The 21,231-nt window shown below is 46.3% G+C and overlaps 1 protein-coding gene across 1 annotated transcript; it reads left to right on the top strand.

Annotated features, from left to right (window-relative positions):
- Positions 1-44: 44 nt before the first annotated feature.
- LOC118385417 (vacuolar protein sorting-associated protein 37B-like) lies at positions 45-21,191 on the top strand. Its single transcript, XM_035772547.2, has 4 exons — positions 45-258; positions 4,354-4,525; positions 18,472-18,554; positions 19,793-21,191. Exons 1-4 carry the CDS (start codon positions 145-147, stop codon positions 20,177-20,179), a joined length of 756 nt encoding a protein of 251 aa, XP_035628440.1. The 5' UTR covers positions 45-144; the 3' UTR covers positions 20,180-21,191.
- Positions 21,192-21,231: the final 40 nt, after the last annotated feature.

The raw sequence follows: 21,231 nt of genomic DNA on the forward strand, positions 1-21,231 counted from the left end.
CAGAAATTCCACAACCATTTTCATGATTCTTTGCTCCCTTCTGATTTGCCAGAAATCGTCTCTATTTCCGGTTTGTGATCCAAACACTTCTCTGTTCTGAGCCGAAACAACTGTAGCTAGACGGATCGATAGACAACAACCATCATGGGTGAAATGGCAGAACTCACGGATAAATTCAGCTCATTCACAATGACTCAATTAAACGAGTTGCTTGAAGACGATGAAAAACTAAATGATATTGTCAAAGAAATGGACGAGGTAAGTTCCCATTGTGTTTCGCTAGCGTTAGCTATCCCTAGTAACGCTAACCAGAATCAAAACATCTAGCTAGCTGTGCACTTATGTATGTCGTCAGGCAGACCTGGCTTCATTCATAAATTCCTTCTGAATGCATTGAGCAAGCTCATCAACATCCACCTCTTTGCAGCACAGCTGAGAAGCGTGCTCCTTGTACTGTACTCAACATTTGGCACAATATTTATATTGTCGAATCACTTTCGACAATAACCCTGTTTGTGTACATATAGCAGGTTACAAATGGTATTGCGGCATTGTCATTAAGGCACAAATGCAATCTGATGCCCATTTTTACAGAAGTAATGGACCCACCCGCGTTTAGGAACTGAACAGATTTGAGGGGACCTGGTCCCTGATCTGTCTTATGGTTCCTAGTAGTGGTGGTATTTGATCCTATTATATGCTAAGGGAACACACAAGACAACCGACCATCAGCTCTCTGGAAGTTGCGACATCTGTGAAAAGTTGGGAGGTTTTCCAATTGAGTAACCTAGGTGGAGCACACCTCTTTAGTCATCATTTTTGACACATTTAGCACACAGAGCACCTAGGGCTGGGCGGTATACCGGTATTGATGCACGGATCGGTTTGGGTTTTTACTTGACCCTCAATACCGGTATTTGAATGTTTGGTTTGTTAAATGTGAAAAGCAGTGTGTAACGTCCATTTTTATAGTTTACTACGCTACTTGAGCCATCTATCTCCACTCTCTATGCCGCTTTCCCACACGGACCTAGCCACGCCCCCCTGTCACTCAAGGAGCGTATTTGATGTTCCTCAACCACCGGACACTTGCATTCAGTCTGCATGGTCAATGCAGCATATGCAATACTGTTGATGACAACGATGCGGTTGTCACGTTGCTTCTTAATATAAATACACTAGCATTCTATAATTACACTGTTATGTTGTTTCTTACATCTGCAAACAGCTAGTTTGTCTTTTGTTAGAAAGTTGTTCCTAAATCTTGTTAGCCGCTAATGCTAATCGCCAGCTAGCTATTAAATGTACTGAGTCAGAGCAAGCGTAATTAGCTATACAGCATGATAATGCTGATGTAGACCTAAATCAGCATGTTGTTTCTGCAACAGTGTCTTCTAAATTAGAGGCAAACGCAAAGCAAGAATATGTTAGCTACATAAAGTAGCTAAGAGAACACCATTCAATGTAGCCCCCCAAAAAAACAAGGTTGCCAAAGATTATAGGGTCCCCAAGGAAACACCCTCTCAACTCATTGGTTCCTAGTCTGTCACAATAACTCCTCCCTGGTATTTTCATTCGTTGTCATGTCAAACAACACTGTATTGAAAGTGCCCACCATTATATTCTAACAATATAATTAGAATATACATTCTATTCCGATGATTCCAACAGTTAACCCAAGTGTTTTGCTCTAAATCGCAAGTCAAATTGCAACATTTGGTTAAAAATAAGGCCCAGATTACTTGCACATATCGTGCAGCCCAAGTGGCAGTCTGGAGATGATCTCAAATGCAGAAATTAATGAAAATTATGACTTTTGGGGTTGAAGTTGAATTGAACAGTATGAAACAATCCGTATGGAGAAAGACCCATTGAAATCCCTTAGAATGTATGTGTTGCCACCCTAGGGTCACACACTACTCATAATGCAAATTTAGAACATTTCTTATTAAAAAACATCAAATAACACCAGTGTCATTTTTTATTTCTTTTTAATAGAGTGCTATAATATTTTGGCCATATCGCCCAGCCCTATAAACACCTCTCACAGCCGGTTGACATCTGGTTAAATAAGATATACGTTATTAGTCCATGCAAGATGGACATTTGTCATATTCTTTTTTTATTTTTACAATTTTATTTCACCTTTATTTAACCAGGTAGGCTAGTTGAGAACAAGTTCTCATTTACAACTGCGACCTGGCCAAGATAAAGCATAGCAGTGTGAACAGACAACAACACAGAGTTACACATGGAGTAAACAATAAACAAGTCAATAACACAGTAGAAAAAAGAGTATATACATTGTGTGCAAAAGGCATGAGGGGGTAGGCGAATAATTACAATTTTGCAGATTAACACTGGAGTGATAAATGATCAGATGGTCATGTGCAGGTAGATACTGGTGTGCAAAAGAGCATACAAATAAATAAATAAAAACAGTATGGGGATGAGGTAGGTAAATTGGGTGGGCTATTTACAGATGGACTATGTGTATCCAACCCCACCGATATACAGGTTGGAGAAGCTGGAGCAGAGGACGGATGTCAGTGTTTTCAAAAACTGTGTACAGCATTCTGCCACTATGTTGTTCATCCTCTCTCCATCCCTAGCTAGCCTTGTGTAGTGTAGGTTTTGGGAAATCTGTCTTCTGGCTTCTTCATCTTCTGTATTTGTATATCCAGTAGACATGTACAGTACCAGTCAACTTTGGACACACCGACTCAATCAAGGGTTTTTCTTTATTTTCTACATTGTAGAATAATAGTGAAGACATCAAAACTATGAAATAACACATATGGAAGCACATAGTAAGCAAAAAAGTGTTAAACAAATCCACATTTATTTTATATTATTCAAAGTAGCCACCCTTTACCTTGATGACAGTATAGACTGTACGTCCGTCCGCCCTCGCCCCGTCCTGGGCACGAACCAGGGACGCTCTGCGCACGTCAACAGTCTCCCTCGAAGCATCGTTACCCATCGCTCCACAAAAGCCGCGGCCCTTGCAGAGCAAGGGGAACCACTACTTCAAGGTCTCAGAGCAAGTGACGTCACCGATTTGAAACGCCACTAGCGCGCACCACTGCTAACTAGCTAGCCATTTCACATCGGCTACACTTGCACATTCTTGACATTCTCTCAACCAGCTTCCTGAGGAATGCATTTCCAACCGTCTTAAAGGAGTTCCCACATATGCTGAGCACTTGTTGACTGCTTTTCCTTCACCATCTTCTGTATCTACCTTGTCACAACACAATTGATTGGCTCAAACTCATTATTAAGAAGGAAAGAAATTGCACAAATGAACATTTAAGGCACACCTGTTAATTGAAATGCATTCCACGTGACTACTTCATGAAGCTGGTTGAGAGAATCCCAAGAGTGTGCAAAGCTGTCATCAAGGCAAAGGGTGACTACTTTTGAAGAATCTCAAATAGAAAATATATTTTGATTTGTTGAACACTTTTTTTGGGGGGTTACTGCATGATTTAATGTGTTATTTCATAGTTTTTATGTCTTCACTATTATTCTACAATGAAGAAAATAGTACAAATAAAGAAAAAAACGGAAACGATTAGGTGTGTCCAAACTTTTGACCGGTACTGTATGTGGCTGAATCGAGACTCCCCACCATGACGCTGGTGGAAGATGCTAGTCCTTACCCACCAATGTGGAAATAGATTTACACAAACAACCTGTGAGCAGAGATGCAAATCTGTGGTTGTGGCTGCCTCTACGGCTGGAAGGCTGTCTAGTGCCTGCTACTCTGGCTTGATGCCAGCAAGGCACCATACGATCCCAACCATGTTATTTATGATTTAATTATAGCTTAGTTCATTAGTACTGATATCTTTACAATCCCCTTCACCAAAAACCTACACGCAGATTATAAATCCCTGTAATAGACACACGGGTCGTAGGCTACTATATCTGCATTGTATCGCTGCAGAAAGCAGAGCTCTGATCGCTCTGAGGGCAGTGAAATCAATACAGGACATACACAGTTTAAACACCGTCACTGATAGCCTGCTGAACTCTATAGTGAGCCGGTGCAGGGCTGGGGCCATGCAAGTCTAAAACACAGCACTCAATAAAGGTATGGAGTAATCAGTGTCCTCCATAAGAATAGACTCATATTTAACCTCCAGCGGTTAGGCTCTAAGCTGGCTTGTCCCTGACCTATAGGTCTACATACCACGGCGTGGAGGTCTGGGTGGGTCGATCTCTCTCTGTCTGCATGTATTGTGTTTAGTGCTACTGACCCCACCTTCCCTCTTGTCTCCTTATCTCCCTTTTACCTCTCTCCCTGTGTGTACGGTGTGTGTGTCTATGTCACGGTGTGTGTTATAGATGCGTGAGGTGCAGCAGGTGAAGGAGCTGACCCTAGGCAGTAACATCAGCCTGGCTGAACAGAACCTCCAGCTGCAGCCGAGACTGGACCTGCAGAAGAACCAGCTCACCTCACGCTACCGCCACCTACAGGAGCTCTACGACAACTACCAGCTACGCAAGTCCACACTCGGTAGGAGCCTTAGTAACTAGTCCACACTTGGTAAGAGCCCTAGCACGCTACCCTAGCAAGTCCACACTCTGTAAGAGCCTTAGTAACTAGTCCACACTTGGTAAGAGCCCTAGCACGCTACCCTAGCAAGTCCACACTCTGTAAGAGCCTTAGTAACTAGTCCACACTTGCTAAGAGCCCTAGCACGCTACCCTAGCAAGTCCACACTCTGTAAGAGCCTTAGTAACTAGTCCACACTTGCTAAGAGCCTTAGCACGCTACCCTAGCAAGTCCACACTCTGTAAGAGCCTTAGTAACTAGTCCACAATTGGTAAGAGCCTGAGTAACTAGTCCACACTTGGTAAGAGCCCTAGCACACTACCCTAGCAAGTCCACACTCTGTAAGAGCCTTAGTAACTAGTCCACAATTGGTAAGAGCCTTAGTAACTAGTCCACACTTGGTAAGAGCCCTAGCACGCTACCCTAGCAAGTCCACACTCTATAAGAGCCTTAGTAACTAGTCCACACTTGGTAAGAGCCCTGGCACGCTACCCTAGCAAGTCCACACTCTGTAAGAGCCTTAGTAACTAGTCCACACTTGGTAAGAGCCCGAGCACGCTACCCAAGCAAGTCCACACTCTGTAAGAGCCTTAGTAACTAGTTTACACTTGGTAAGAGCCCTAGCACGCTACCTCTGGTAAGAGCCTAGCAAGTCCACACTCTGTAAGAGCCTTAGTAACTATTCCACACTTGGTAAGAGCCCTAGCACGCTACCCTAGCAAGTCCACACTCTGTAAGAGCCTTAGTAACTAGTCCACATTTGGTAAGAGCCCTAGCACGCTGCCCTAGCAAGTCCACACTCTGTAAGAGCCTTAGTAACTAGTCCACACTTGGTAAGAGCCCTGCACGCTACCCCAGCAAGTCCACACTCTGTAAGAGCCTTAGTAACTAGTGCACACTTGGTAAGAGCCCTGCACGCTACCCCAGCAAGTCCACACTCTGTAAGAGCCTTAGTAACTAGTCCACACTTGGTAAGAGCCTTAGTATCTAGTCCACACTTGGTAAGAGCCCTAGCAAGTCCACACTCTGTAAGAGCCTGAGTAACTAGTCCACACTTGGTAAGAGCCCTAGCACACTACCCTAGCAAGTCCACACTCTGTAAGAGCCTTAGTAACTAGTCCACACTTGGTAAGAGCCCTAGCACGCTACCCTAGCAAGTCCACACTCTGTAAGAGCCTTAGTAACTAGTCCACACTTGGTAAGAGCCTTAGTAACTAGTCCACACTTGGTAAGAGCCTTAGTAACTAGTGCACACTTGGTAAGAGCCCTAGTACGCTACCCTAGCAAGTCCACACTCTGTAAGAGCCTTAGTAACTATTCCACACTTGGTAAGAGCCCTAGCACGCTACCCTAGCAAGTCCACACTCTGTAAGAGCCTTAGTAACTAGTCCACACTTGGTAAGAGCCCTAGTACGCTACCCTAGCAAGTCCACACTCTGTAAGAGCCTTAGTAACTATTCCACACTTGGTAAGAGCCCTAGCACGCTACCCTAGCAAGTCCACACTCTGTAAGAGCCTTAGTAACTAGTCCACACTTGGTAAGAGCCCTAACAAGTCCACACTCTGTAAGAGCCTGAGTAACTAGTCCACACTCTGTAAGAGCCCTAGCACGCTACCCTAGCAAGTCCACACTCTGTAAGAGCCTTAGTAACTAGTTTACACTTGGTAAGAGCCCTAGCACGCTACCCTAGCAAGTCCACACTCGGTAAGAGCCTTAGTAAATAGTCCACACTTGGTAAGAGCCTTAGTAACTAGTGCACACTTGGTAAGAGCCCTAGTACGCTACCCTAGCAAGTCCACACTCTGTAAGAGCCTTAGTAACTAGTCCACACTTGGTAAGAGCCTTAGTAACTAGTCCACACTCTGTAAAAGCCCTAGCACGCTACCCTAGCAAGTCCACACTTGGTAAGAGCCTTAGTAACTAGTCCACACTTGGTAAGAGCCTTAGTAACTAGTCCACACTTGGTAAGAGCCTGAGTAACTAGTCCACACTTGGTAAGAGCCCTAGCACGCTACCCAAGCAAGTCCACACTCTGTAAGAGCCTTAGTAACTAGTCCACACTTGGTAAGAGCCCTAGCACGCTACCCTAGCAAGTCCACACTCTGTAAGAGCCTTGTAAGAGCCTTAGTAAATAGTCCACACTTGTAAGAGCCTTAGTAACTAGTGCACACTTGGTAAGAGCCCTAGCACGCTACCCTAGCAAGTCCACACTCTGTAAGAGCCTTAGTAACTAGTCCACACTTGGTAAGAGCCTTAGTAACTAGTAACCCACACTTGGTAAGAGCCCTAGCACGCTACCCTAGCAAGTCCACACTCTGTAAGAGCCTTAGTAACTAGTCCACACTTGGTAAGAGCCTTAGTAACTAGTCCACACTTGGTAAGAGCCTTAGTAACAGTCCACACTTGGTAAGAGCCTGAGTAACTAGTCCACACTTGGTAAGAGCCTTAGTAACTAGTCCACACTTGGTAAGAGCCCTAGCATGCTACCTAGCAAGTCCACACTCTGTAAGAGCCTTAGTAACTAATGCACACTTGGTAAGAGCCCTAGCAGCTACCCTAGCAAGTCCACACTCTGTAAGAGCCTTAGTAACTAGTTTACACTTGGTAAGAGCCCTAGCACGCTACCCTAGCAAGTCCACACTCTGTAAGAGCCTTAGTAACTAGTCCACACTTGGTAAGATCCTTAGTAACTAGTCCACACTTGGTAAGAGCCTTAGTATCTAGTCCACACTTGGTAAGAGCCCTAGCAAGTCCACACTCTGTAAGAGCCTTAGTAACTAGTCCACACTTGGTAAGAGCCCTAGTACGCTACCCTAGCAAGTCCACACTCTGTAAGAGCCTTAGTAACTAGTCCACACTTGGTAAGAGCCCTAGCACGCTACCCTAGCAAGTCCACACTCTGTAAGAGCCTTAGTAACTAGTCCACACTTGGTAAGAGCCCTAGCACGCTACCCTAGCAAGTCCACACTCTGTAAGAGCCTTAGTAACTAGTCCACACTTGGTAAGAGCCCTAGTACGCTACCCCAGCAAGTCCACACTCTGTAAGAGCCTTAGTAACTAGTCCACACTTGGTAAGAGCCTTAGTATCTAGTCCACACTTGGTAAGAGCCCTAGCAAGTCCACACTCTGTAAGAGCCTGAGTAACTAGTCCACACTTGGTAAGAGCCCTAGCACGCTACCCTAGCAAGTCCACACTCTGTAAGAGCCTTAGTAACTAGTCCACACTTGGTAAGAGCCCTAGCACGCTACCCTAGCAAGTCCACACTCTGTAAGAGCCTTAGTAACTAGTCCACACTTGGTAAGAGCCCTAGCACGCTACCCTAGCAAGTCCACACTCTGTAAGAGCCTTAGTAACTAGTCCACACTTGGTAAGAGCCCTAGCACGCTACCCTAGCAAGTCCACACTCTGTAAGAGCCTTAGTAACTAGTCCACACTTGGTAAGAGCCCTAGCACGCTACCCTAGCAAGTCCACACTCTGTAAGAGCCTTAGTAACTAGTCCACACTTGGTAAGAGCCTTAGTAACTAGTCCACACTTGGTAAGAGCCCTAGCACGCTACCCTAGCAAGTCCACACTCTGTAAGAGCCTTAGTAACTAGTCCACACTTGGTAAGAGCCCTAGCACGCTACCCTAGCAAGTCCACACTCTGTAAGAGCCTTAGTAACTAGTCCACACTTGGTAAGAGCCCTAGCACGCTACCCTAGCAAGTCCACACTCTGTAAGAGCCTTAGTAACTAGTCCACACTTGGTAAGAGCCCTAGCACGCTACCCTAGCAAGTCCACACTCTGTAAGAGCCTTAGTAACTAGTTTACACTTGGTAAGAGCCCTAGCACGCTACCCTAGCAAGTCCACACTCGGTAAGAGCCTTAGTAAATAGTCCACACTTGGTAAGAGCCTTAGTAACTATTCCACACTTGGTAAGAGCCCTAGCACGCTACCCTAGCAAGTCCACACTCTGTAAGAGCCTTAGTAACTAGTCCACATTTGGTAAGAGCCCTAGCACGCTGCCCTAGCAAGTCCACACTCTGTAAGAGCCTTAGTAACTAGTCCACACTTGGTAAGAGCCCTGCACGCTACCCTAGCAAGTCCACACTCTGTAAGAGCCTTAGTAACTAGTCCACACTTGGTAAGAGCCCTAGCACGCTACCCTAGCAAGTCCACACTCTGTAAGAGCCTTAGTAACTAGTCCACACTTGGTAAGAGCCCTAGCAAGCCCACACTCTGTAAGAGCCTGAGTAACTAGTCCACACTTGGTAAGAGCCCTAGCACGCTACCCTAGCAAGTCCACACTCTGTAAGAGCCTTAGTAACTAGTCCACACTTGGTAAGAGCCTTAGTATCTAGTCCACACTTGGTAAGAGCCCTAGCAAGTCCACACTCTGTAAGAGCCTGAGTAACTAGTCCACACTTGGTAAGAGCCTTAGTAACTAGTGCACTCTTGGTAAGAGCCCTAGCACGCTACCCTAGCAAGTCCACACTCTGTAAGAGCCTTAGTAACTAGTCCACACTTGGTAAGAGCCCTAGCACGCTACCCAAGCAAGTCCACACTCTGTAAGAGCCTTAGTAACTAGTCCACACTTGGTAAGAGCCTTAGTAACTAGTGCACACTTGGTAAGAGCCCTAGTACGCTACCCTAGCAAGTCCACACTCTGTAAGAGCCTTAGTAACTATTCCACACTTGGTAAGAGCCCTAGCACGCTACCCTAGCAAGTCCACACTCTGTAAGAGCCTTAGTAACTAGTCCACACTTGGTAAGAGCCCTAGTACGCTACCCTAGCAAGTCCACACTCTGTAAGAGCCTTAGTAACTATTCCACACTTGGTAAGAGCCCTAGCACGCTACCCTAGCAAGTCCACACTCTGTAAGAGCCTTAGTAACTAGTCCACACTTGAGCCCTAAGAGCCCTAGCAAGTCCACACTTGGTAAGAGCCTTAGTAACTAGTGCCACACTTGGTAAGAGCCCTAGTACGCTACCCTAGCAAGTCCACACTCTGTAAGAGCCTTAGTAACTATTCCACACTTGGTAAGAGCCCTAGCACGCTACCCTAGCAAGTCCACACTCTGTAAGAGCCTTAGTAACTAGTCCACACTTGGTAAGAGCCCTAGCACGCTACCCTAGCAAGTCCACACTCTGTAAGAGCCTTAGTAACTAGTCCACACTTGGTAAGAGCCCTAGCACGCTACCCTAGCAAGTCCACACTCTGTAAGAGCCTTAGTAACTAGTCCACACTTGGTAAGAGCCCTAGCACGCTACCCTAGCAAGTCCACACTCTGTAAGAGCCTTAGTAACTAGTCCACACTTGGTAAGAGCCCTAGCAAGCCCACACTCTGTAAGAGCCTGAGTAACTAGTCCACACTTGGTAAGAGCCCTAGCACGCTACCCTAGCAAGTCCACACTCTGTAAGAGCCTTAGTAACTAGTCCACACTTGGTAAGAGCCCTAGCACGCTACCCTAGCAAGTCCACACTCTGTAAGAGCCTTAGTAACTAGTCCACACTTGGTAAGAGCCCTAGCACGCTACCCTAGCAAGTCCACACTCTGTAAGAGCCTTAGTAACTAGTCCACACTTGGTAAGAGCCCTAGCACGCTACCCTAGCAAGTCCACACTCTGTAAGAGCCTTAGTAACTAGTCCACACTTGGTAAGAGCCTTAGTAACTAGTCCACACTTGGTAAGAGCCCTAGCACGCTACCCTAGCAAGTCCACACTCTGTAAGAGCCTTAGTAACTAGTCCACACTTGGTAAGAGCCCTAGCACGCTACCCTAGCAAGTCCACACTCTGTAAGAGCCTTAGTAACTAGTCCACACTTGGTAAGAGCCCTAGCACGCTACCCTAGCAAGTCCACACTCTGTAAGAGCCTTAGTAACTAGTCCACACTTGGTAAGAGCCCTAGCACGCTACCCTAGCAAGTCCACACTCTGTAAGAGCCTTAGTAACTAGTCCACACTTGGTAAGAGCCCTAGCACGATACCCTAGCAAGTCCACACTCTGTAAGAGCCTTAGTAACTAGTCCACACTTGGTAAGAGCCCTAGCACGCTACCCTAGCAAGTCCACACTCTGTAAGAGCCTTAGTAACTAGTCCACACTTGGTAAGAGCCCTAGCAAGTCCACACTCTGTAAGAGCCTTAGTAGTCCTTGAGTAACTAGTCCACACTCTGTAAGAGCCTTAGTAACTAGTCCACACTTGGTAAGAGCCCTAGCAAGTCCACACTCTGTAAGAGCCTGAGTAACTAGTCCACACTCTGGTAAGAGCCCTAGCCGCTACCCTAGCAAGTCCACACTCTGTAAGAGCCTTAGTAACTAGTCCACACTTGGTAAGAGCCCTAGCACGCTACCCTAGCAAGTCCACACTCTGTAAGAGCCTTAGTAACTAGTCCACACTTGGTAAGAGCCCTAGTACGCTACCCTAGCAAGTCCACACTCTGTAAGAGCCTTAGTAACTATTCCACACTTGGTAAGAGCCCTAGCACGCTACCCTAGCAAGTCCACACTCTGTAAGAGCCTTAGTAACTAGTCCACACTTGGTAAGAGCCTGAGTAACTAGTCCACACTTGGTAAGAGCCCTAGCACGCTACCCTAGCAAGTCCACACTCTGTAAGAGCCTTAGTAACTAGTCCACACTTGGTAAGAGCCCTAGCACGCTACCCTAGCAAGTCCACACTCTGTAAGAGCCTTAGTAACTAGTTCACACTTGGTAAGAGCCCTAGCACGCTACCCTAGCAAGTCCACACTCTGTAAGAGCCTTAGTAACTAGTCCACACTTGGTAAGAGCCCTAGCACGCTACCCTAGCAAGTCCACACTCTGTAAGAGCCTTAGTAACTAGTCCACACTTGGTAAGAGCCCTAGCACGCTACCCTAGCAAGACCACACTCTGTAAGAGCCTTAGTAACTAGTCCACACTTGGTAAGAGCCCTAGCAAGTCCACACTCTGTAAGAGCCTGAGTAACTAGTCCACACTCTGTAAGAGCCTTAGTATCTAGTCCACACTTGGTAAGAGCCCTAGCAAGTCCACACTCTGTAAGAGCCTGAGTAACTAGTCCACACTTGGTAAGAGCCCTAGCATGCTACCCTAGCAAGTCCACACTCTGTAAGAGCCTTGGTAACTAGTGCACACTTGGTAAGAGCCCTAGCACGCTACCCTAGCAAGCCCACACTCTGTAAGAGCCTTAGTAACTAGTCCACACTTGGTAAGAGCCCTAGCACGCTACCCTAGCAAGTCCACACTCTGTAAGAGCCTTAGTAACTAGTCCACACTTGGTAAGAGCCCTAGCACGCTACCCTAGCAAGTCCACACTCTGTAAGAGCCTTAGTAACTAGTCCACACTTGGTAAGAGCCCTAGCACGCTACCCTAGCAAGTCCACACTCTGTAAGAGCCTTAGTAACTAGTCCACACTTGCTAAGAGCCCTAGCACGCTACCCTAGCAAGTCCACACTCTGTAAGAGCCATAGTAACTAGTCCACACTTGGTAAGAGCCTGAGTAACTAGTCCACACTTGGTAAGAGCCCTAGCACACTACCCTAGCAAGTCCACACTCTGTAAGAGCCTTAGTAACTAGTCCACACTTGGTAAGAGCCCTAGCACGCTACCCTAGCAAGTCCACACTCTGTAAGAGCCTTAGTAACTAGTCCACACTTGGTAAGAGCCCTGGCACGCTACCCTAGCAAGTCCACACTCTGTAAGAGCCTTAGTAACTAGTCCACACTTGGTAAGAGCCCTAGCACGCTACCCAAGCAAGTCCACACTCTGTAAGAGCCTTAGTAACTAGTTTACACACTTGGTAAGAGCCCTAGCACGCTACCCTAGCAAGTCCACACTCGAGCCTAAGAGCCTTAGTAAATAGTCCACACTTGGTAAGAGCCTTAGTAACTATTCCACACTTGGTAAGAGCCCTAGCACGCTACCCTAGCAAGTCCACACTCTGTAAGAGCCTTAGTAACTAGTCCACATTTGGTAAGAGCCCTAGCACGCTGCCCTAGCAAGTCCACACTCTGTAAGAGCCTTAGTAACTAGTCCACACTTGGTAAGAGCCCTGGCACGCTACCCCAGCAAGTCCACACTCTGTAAGAGCCTTAGTAACTAGTGCACACTTGGTAAGAGCCCTAGCACGCTACCCTAGCAAGTCCACACTCTGTAAGAGCCTTAGTAACTATTCCACACTTGGTAAGAGCCCTAGCAAGTCCACACTCTGTAAGAGCCTTAGTAACTAGTCCACACTTGGTAAGAGCCCTAGCACGCGACCCTAGCAAGTCCACACTCTGTAAGAGCCTTAGTAACTAGTCCACACTTGGTAAGAGCCTTAGTAACTAGTCCACACTTGGTAAGAGCCTTAGTAACTAGTCCACACTTGGTAAGAGCCTGAGTAACTAGTCCACACTCTGGTAAGAGCCTTAGTAACTAGTGCACTCTTGGTAAGAGCCCTAGCACGCTACCCTAGCAAGTCCACACTCTGTAAGAGCCTTAGTAACTAGTTTACACTTGGTAAGAGCCCTAGCACGCTACCCTAGCAAGTCCACACTCGGTAAGAGCCTTAGTAAATAGTCCACACTTGGTAAGAGCCTTAGTAACTAGTGCACACTTGGTAAGAGCCCTAGTACGCTACCCTAGCAAGTCCACACTCTGTAAGAGCCTTAGTAACTATTCCACACTTGGTAAGAGCCCTAGCACGCTACCCTAGCAAGTCCACACTCTGTAAGAGCCTTAGTAACTAGTCCACACTTGGTAAGAGCCCTAGTACGCTACCCTAGCAAGTCCACACTCTGTAAGAGCCTTAGTAACTATTCCACACTTGGTAAGAGCCCTAGCACGCTACCCTAGCAAGTCCACACTCTGTAAGAGCCTTAGTAACTAGTCCACACTTGGTAAGAGCCCTAACAAGTCCACACTCTGTAAGAGCCTTAGTAACTAGTCCACACTTGGTAAGAGCCCTAACAAGTCCACACTCTGTAAGAGCCTTAGTAACTAGTCCACACTTGGTAAGAGCCCTAGCACGCTACCCTAGCAAGTCCACACTCTGTAAGAGCCTTAGTAACTAGTCCACACTTGGTAAGAGCCCTAGTACGCTACCCTAGCAAGTCCACACTCTGTAAGAGCCTTAGTAACTATTCCACACTTGGTAAGAGCCCTAGCACGCTACCCTAGCAAGTCCACACTCTGTAAGAGCCTTAGTAACTAGTCCACACTTGGTAAGAGCCCTAGCACGCTACCCTAGCAAGTCCACACTCTGTAAGAGCCTTAGTAACTAGTCCACACTTGGTAAGAGCCCTAACAAGTCCACACTCTGTAAGAGCCTGAGTAACTAGTCCACACTCTGTAAGAGCCCTAGCACGCTACCCTAGCAAGTCCACACTCTGTAAGAGCCTTAGTAACTAGTTTACACTTGGTAAGAGCCCTAGCAAGCCCACACTCTGTAAGAGCCTGAGTAACTAGTCCACACTTGGTAAGAGCCCTAGCACGCTACCCTAACAAGTCCACACTCTGTAAGAGCCTTAGTAACTAGTCCACACTTGGTAAGAGCCCTAGCACGCTACCCTAGCAAGTCCACACTCTGTAAGAGCCTTAGTAACTAGTCCACACTTGGTAAGAGCCCTAGCACGCTACCCTAGCAAGTCCACACTCTGTAAGAGCCTTAGTAACTAGTCCACACTTGGTAAGAGCCCTAGCAAGCCCACACTCTGTAAGAGCCTTAGTAACTAGTCCACACTTGGTAAGAGCCCTAACAAGTCCACACTCTGTAAGAGCCTTAGTAACTAGTCCACACTCTGTAAGAGCCCTAGTACGCTACCCTAGCAAGTCCACACTCTGTAAGAGCCTTAGTAACTAGTCCACACTCTGTAAGAGCCCTAGCACGCTACCCTAGCAAGTCCACACTCTGTAAGAGCCTTAGTAACTAGTCCACACTTGGTAAGAGCCCTAGCACGCTACCCTAGCAAGTCCACACTCTGTAAGAGCCTTAGTAACTAGTCCACACTTGGTAAGAGCCCTAGCACGCTACCCTAGCAAGTCCACACTCTGTAAGAGCCTTAGTAACTAGTCCACACTTGGTAAGAGCCCTAGCACGCTACCCTAGCAAGTCCACACTCTGTAAGAGCCTTAGTAACTAGTCCACACTTGGTAAGAGCCCTAGCACGCTACCCTAGCAAGTCCACACTCTGTAAGAGCCTTAGTAACTAGTCCACACTTGCTAAGAGCCCTAGCACGCTACCCTAGCAAGTCCACACTCTGTAAGAGCCTTAGTAACTAGTCCACAATTGGTAAGAGCCTGAGTAACTAGTCCACACTTGGTAAGAGCCCTAGCACACTACCCTAGCAAGTCCACACTCTGTAAGAGCCTTAGTAACTAGTCCACACTTGGTAAGAGCCCTAGCACGCTACCCTAGCAAGTCCACACTCTGTAAGAGCCTTAGTAACTAGTCCACACTTGGTAAGAGCCCTAGCACGCTACCCTAGCAAGTCCACACTCTGTAAGAGCCTTAGTAACTAGTCCACACTTGGTAAGAGCCCTAGCACGCTACCCTAGCAAGTCCACACTCTGTAAGAGCCTTAGTAACTAGTTTACACTTGGTAAGAGCCCTAGCACGCTACCCTAGCAAGTCCACACTCGGTAAGAGCCTTAGTAAATAGTCCACACTTGGTAAGAGCCTTAGTAACTAGTCCACACTTGGTAAGAGCCCTAGCACGCTACCCTAGCAAGTCCACACTCTGTAAGAGCCTTAGTAACTAGTCCACACTTGGTAAGAGCCCTAGCACGCTACCCTAGCAAGTCCACACTCTGTAAGAGCCTTAGTAACTAGTCCACACTTGGTAAGAGCCCTAGCACGCTACCCCAGCAAGTCCACACTCTGTAAGAGCCTTAGTAACTAGTGCACACTTGGTAAGAGCCCTAGCACGCTACCCTAGCAAGTCCACACTCTGTAAGAGCCTTAGTAACTAGTCCACACTTGGTAAGAGCCCTAGCAAGCCCACACTCTGTAAGAGCCTGAGTAACTAGTCCACACTTGGTAAGAGCCCTAGCACGCTACCCTAGCAAGTCCACACTCTGTAAGAGCCTTAGTAACTAGTCCACACTTGGTAAGAGCCTTAGTATCTAGTCCACACTTGGTAAGAGCCCTAGCAAGTCCACACTCTGTAAGAGCCTGAGTAACTAGTCCACACTTGGTAAGAGCCCTAGCACACTACCCTAGCAAGTCCACACTCTGTAAGAGCCTTAGTAACTAGTCCACACTTGGTAAGAGCCCTAGCACGCTACCCTAGCAAGTCCACACTCTGTAAGAGCCTTAGTAACTAGTCCACACTTGGTAAGAGCCTTAGTAACTAGTCCACACTTGGTAAGAGCCTTAGTAACTAGTCCACACTTGGTAAGAGCCTTAGTAACTAGTCCACACTTGTAAGAGCCCTAGCAAGTCCACACTCTGTAACTCCTTAGTAACTAGTCCACACTTGGTAAGAGCCCTAGCAAGTCCACACTCTGTAAGAGCCTGAGTAACTAGTCCACACTTGGTAAGAGCCCTAGCACACTACCCTAGCAAGTCCACACTCTGTAAGAGCCTTAGTAACTAGTCCACACTTGGTAAGAGCCCTAGCACGCTACCCTAGCAAGTCCACACTCTGTAAGAGCCTTAGTAACTAGTCCACACTTGGTAAGAGCCTTAGTAACTAGTCCACACTTGGTAAGAGCCCTAGCACTCTACCCTAGCAAGTCCACACTCTGTAAGAGCCTGAGTAACTAGTCCACACTTGGTAAGAGCCTGAGTAACTAGTCCACACTTGGTAAGAGCCCTAGCACGCTACCCTAGCAAGTCCACACTCTGTAAGAGCCTTAGTAACTAGTCCACACTTGGTAAGAGCCCTAGCACGCTACCCTAGCAAGCCCACACTCTGTAAGAGCCTTAGTAACTAGTCCACACTTGGTAAGAGCCCTAGCACGCTACCCTAGCAAGTCCACACTCTGTAAGAGCCTTAGTAACTAGTCCACACTTGGTAAGAGTCCTAGTACGCTACCCTAGCAAGTCCACACTCTGTAAGAGCCTTAGTAACTAGTTTACACTTGGTAAGAGCCCTAGCACGCTACCCTAGCAAGTCCACACTCGGTAAGAGCCTTAGTAAATAGTCCACACTTGGTAAGAGCCTTAGTAACTATTCCACACTTGGTAAGAGCCCTAGCACGCTACCCTAGCAAGTCCACACTCTGTAAGAGCCTTAGTAACTAGTCCACATTTGGTAAGAGCCCTAGCACGCTGCCCTAGCAAGTCCACACTCTGTAAGAGCCTTAGTAACTAGTCCACACTTGGTAAGAGCCCTAGCAAGTCCACACTCTGTAAGAGCCTTAGTAACTAGTCCACACTTGGTAAGAGCCCTAGCACGCTACCCTAGCAAGTCCACACTCTGTAAGAGCCTTAGTAACTAGTCCACACTTGGTAAGAGCCCTAGCAAGTCCACACTCTGTAAGAGCCTGAGTAACTAGTCCACACTTGGTAAGAGCCCTAGTACGCTACCCTAGCAAGTCCACACTCTGTAAGAGCCTTAGTAACTATTCCACACTTGGTAAGAGCCCTAGCACGCTACCCTAGCAAGTCCACACTCTGTAAGAGCCTTAGTAACTAGTCCACACTTGGTAAGAGCCTGAGTAACTAGTCCACACTTGGTAAGAGCCCTAGCACGCTACCCTAGCAAGTCCACACTCTGTAAGAGCCTTAGTAACTAGTCCACACTTGGTAAGAGCCTTAGTATCTAGTCCACACTTGGTAAGAGCCCTAGCACGCTACCCTAACAAGTCCACACTCTGTAAGAGCCTTAGTAACTAGTGCACACTTGGTAAGAGCCCTAGCACGCTACCCTAGCAAGTCCACACTCGGTAAGAGCCTTAGTAAATAGTCCACACTTGGTAAGAGCCTTAGTAACTAGTCCACACTTGGTAAGAGCCCTAGCACGCTACCCTAGCAAGTCCACACTATGTAAGAGCCTTAGTAACTAGTCCACACTTGGTAAGAGCCCTAGCACGCTACCCTAGCAAGTCTACACTCTGTAAGAGCCCTAGCTAGTCCACATTACTAAGTCCACAGCGTGTACCAGTCTCTCTCTACATCTCAATCTGTGCACTCTTGCTCTCTGAAAGTCTAGTCTTTCTCTCTCTGTGTCTGTGTTGGTAGCTGACTGTTTTCTACCAGCTACATGTCTGTCTGGTCTAGCCAGTTCAGTCAGTTGTCGTTCCAAGATACTAATCCTCTGTCATTCGGGTTGTCACAACATGGCCACGATAGGAGGGAAGCACACAGCCTTTCTAAAATGGCTGTGACGATACCAGTATTGCAATGGTTTTTTTCTTTCTTCCCCCATGTCAAAAATTCAAACACGAAGCAGGCCAAACTCTTTGGTCTTTTAAAAACCTGCTGTATGTAAAATATTTTGTGATTTTATAGTTTGGAAAATAAATAAATGTGACTCTGGATGACAACATAATTATTTTTGTTTCCAACATTAGGGCTGTTTTCCTAAAGAAGCTAAATCTGCTGCATGTTTTGTTTTCTTTCCACAGTACTAACAAGTATCGCGATCCTCCCGGCCCGACTTTCTAACCAGTTTCCACCACCAAACTAAGCCCTCACATTATTAACCCTTAAATCAAGAACAGATATTATATGTGCTTGATCTTTTCTTTGTCCTTTCTAGCATGGCCATCTAGTGATCACTGTGTCAGTCAGCTGTTACCTGATACCCCTGGCGTTCCTGTACTCAATGCTGCTTTGTGTCCTTTGAATGGCCCAGTCAGCCAGCTACTGTAGTCCGGTCACATTCCAGCCCTGCCCCAGAAATCAGGTCACCACTTAGATTCAGGACAGTGATTCACTGTGTGGTGATCAGTGTTTGTTTTAGTGTTTTCTAACTGTTTCTCTCTCTCTCTCTCAGACCCTGGTACAGAGAACAGTTCTCTGGACATTCTGCTGGCTCTGCTGCAAGCTGAGGGAGCCAAGATAGAGGAAGAGACTGAGGTGAGAGACACACAATAATACACTCACAATTACACTTATGCTACAATACACTCTCACAACTACACACGAACACAGATCAATACAGTCATGTACACACTCGGGGGTGAAAGTAGAATTCATTTCTTCCCGGTACAAAATCTCCTATATTTGCACGTGCACCAACATTTTTTCTTTATGGGTCTAATCATAGAATTATGTATTTTTTATTTCATTTTTATTTCACCTTTATTTAACCAGGTAGGCCAGTTGAGAACAAGTTCTCATTTACAACTGCGACCTGGCCAAGATGAAGCAAAGCAGTGCGACAAAAACATGGGATAAACAATTGTACAGTCAATAACACAATAGAAATATACAGTGTGTGCAAATGAAGTAAGGAGCTAAGGCAATAAATAGTGGCGAACTAATTACAATTTAGCTATTGACACTGGAGTGATAGATGTGGGATGAGGATGTGCAAGTAGAAGTACTGGTGTGCAAAAGAGCAGAAAAACTAAAACGAATATGGGGATGAGGTAGGTGGTTGGGCTATTTACAGATGGGCTGTTTACAGCTGCAGCGATCGGTAAGCTGCTCTGACAGTTTACCGATCTGATATAAAATCCATATTAATTCAATAGGATCCCTGTGGGCCTTGTCATAAAAACTTGTCATTTCACTTTTAAAATGTATGACCTTTTTATTGGGGCATAAACACAACGTCATGTTTTTTTATCTGGTTGTCAAACAATCACTTCAAAGGGCTTTACGAGGCTACATGCGCACGTTCACACATTCCATTCTCCACACAGTGGTGAATGGAACGAGACATGTTACACAAAACACCAAAAAGTGTAATGACATTTGGCGATTGTTTGTCCCTTCAGTCCGTGCACGTCTGTGTATTGGCCACTCCTCTCTGCCTTGGCAAAATGTCAGTGTTTTCATTTAACCACTTCGGATTTTGGAGTGTAGGCTATACCACTTGTTTTCAAATCCATTTGCATTTTTCATGCCTCAGACATGCGGTAATGATAAAAAAGGAGTGTAAATAGCCCACAGTTTTCTTGACTTTTTGTTTTAATTATTGTGATAGGTTCATGTTTTACCAGTATCGCATACCCTCACTATTTATTTTGCCCGGGATACCGTACAGCCTTATTTCCACCCCTGCTACACGTACAATAATACTCACTCTAAGGTATTTTGTGTTGACGTGTGTTAGTTTAAGTGTGTTTGCTTGTGCCGTCCCTGTGTAGAACATGGCAGACTCGTTCCTGGATGGAGAGCTGCCTCTCGACTGCTTTATCGACGACTACCAGCAGAGGCGCCATCTCGCTCACCTGCGCCGCGTCAAGATTGACAAACTCCGAGAGCTGGCGCTGAAGGGTCTCACTCGGCCCCCCCAGATTAGCCGACCCCAGGACCTCCCCTCTACCAATGGGGCCCCCTCCCCCCAATCCACACGAGCTGCCTCTTCTTCCTCCCCTCAGCACAGCGGCCTACCCTATCCAGTCACCCCCTATCCCCCAATGCCTTTCCCCAGCTGCCCTTACATGCCCGAGCCCTACCTTCAAACCTCCCAGCAACACCCCATATCTCACTCTCCACATCTGCCCCCCAGGACTGGCTTCATCATGCAGTGAGGTGGTCTGTCTCCATAGAAACGCCATGGATGACCTTCCCTACCTTTTGACCTGTGGCACACTGAAGGGTTGACCCAATGAGGGTTGGTGACCTAACCAATTACAGCCCCTCTGTCAGTAACTGAGGGAAACGTCCTCTGACCAGCTTCTCAGAGGCTCTCCGCTCTCACAGACGGACTCTGTCCAGTGACTACAGCCTGGACATTAGGGGTTGGTTCTCTTTTAGTATAATTCCAAGACTAACTTTCTGAACACATAGCTAAACCTAACCGTCTTACTAGTAGATATGCTAACTTTCAGTATGTTTTTGTAAGCTAAAGGTCCCTCAGAAGGGTGTGTGCAGAGGTTGGTATAACATAGTTAGCTCAAGTTCCTATGCTTCTAACGGAAGAAGTCCTGGTCCAGCAACAGAACTATACAAATAGTATATTTTCATTTAAATTCAAAATGTACTGCATGGCATCGTAAATATTTTAAAATCAACTAATCGATTAGTCTTGCATGTTCTTTCCAGCTGGCTGGGAGGATGTGAGTTCACGTGTGAAAAAGTTCATGGTACATTCCTAGTCTTGTGTTCATAAGGAGATAAACATTTGGGGTGGATATGTATCTTACTACACACTTTAGTGGTTTTGTATACTGGTATAAGAGGGAGTTCTCCCAACTGGAATTGATAATTGTAACATTTTTATATAACCATGCAGCTTAAGTTGATGTCAGTTTGTATGCCAAAGTAATTTCTGTGATTGATCCTATTAAATTAGTTTAATGATGCATTACACCTAGCTGTAATCTGTACAGTGGGTTCTCAGTTGCTTACAGAACAGCTCACTTCAAGTAGGGAAAGCATATTGGGTTTCAAATATGAACTATTTTAAGGTATTTGTAAAAGCCCCCCCGTATGGTACCGGTTTTATACTCATTAGGAACTAACTAATGTAATGCTAGACTAGCAGACTGGTTGACATGCTCACTTTCCATAATCAATAAACTTGTTATTATTGACACTGTGCTCTGCCTAATGTCCCAGTGGTCTGTTCATTGCCATCTAC

The sequence above is a fragment of the Oncorhynchus keta genome, chromosome 6, assembly GCF_023373465.1.
Source record: "Oncorhynchus keta strain PuntledgeMale-10-30-2019 chromosome 6, Oket_V2, whole genome shotgun sequence".
Taxonomy (NCBI): Eukaryota; Metazoa; Chordata; class Actinopteri; order Salmoniformes; family Salmonidae; genus Oncorhynchus; species Oncorhynchus keta.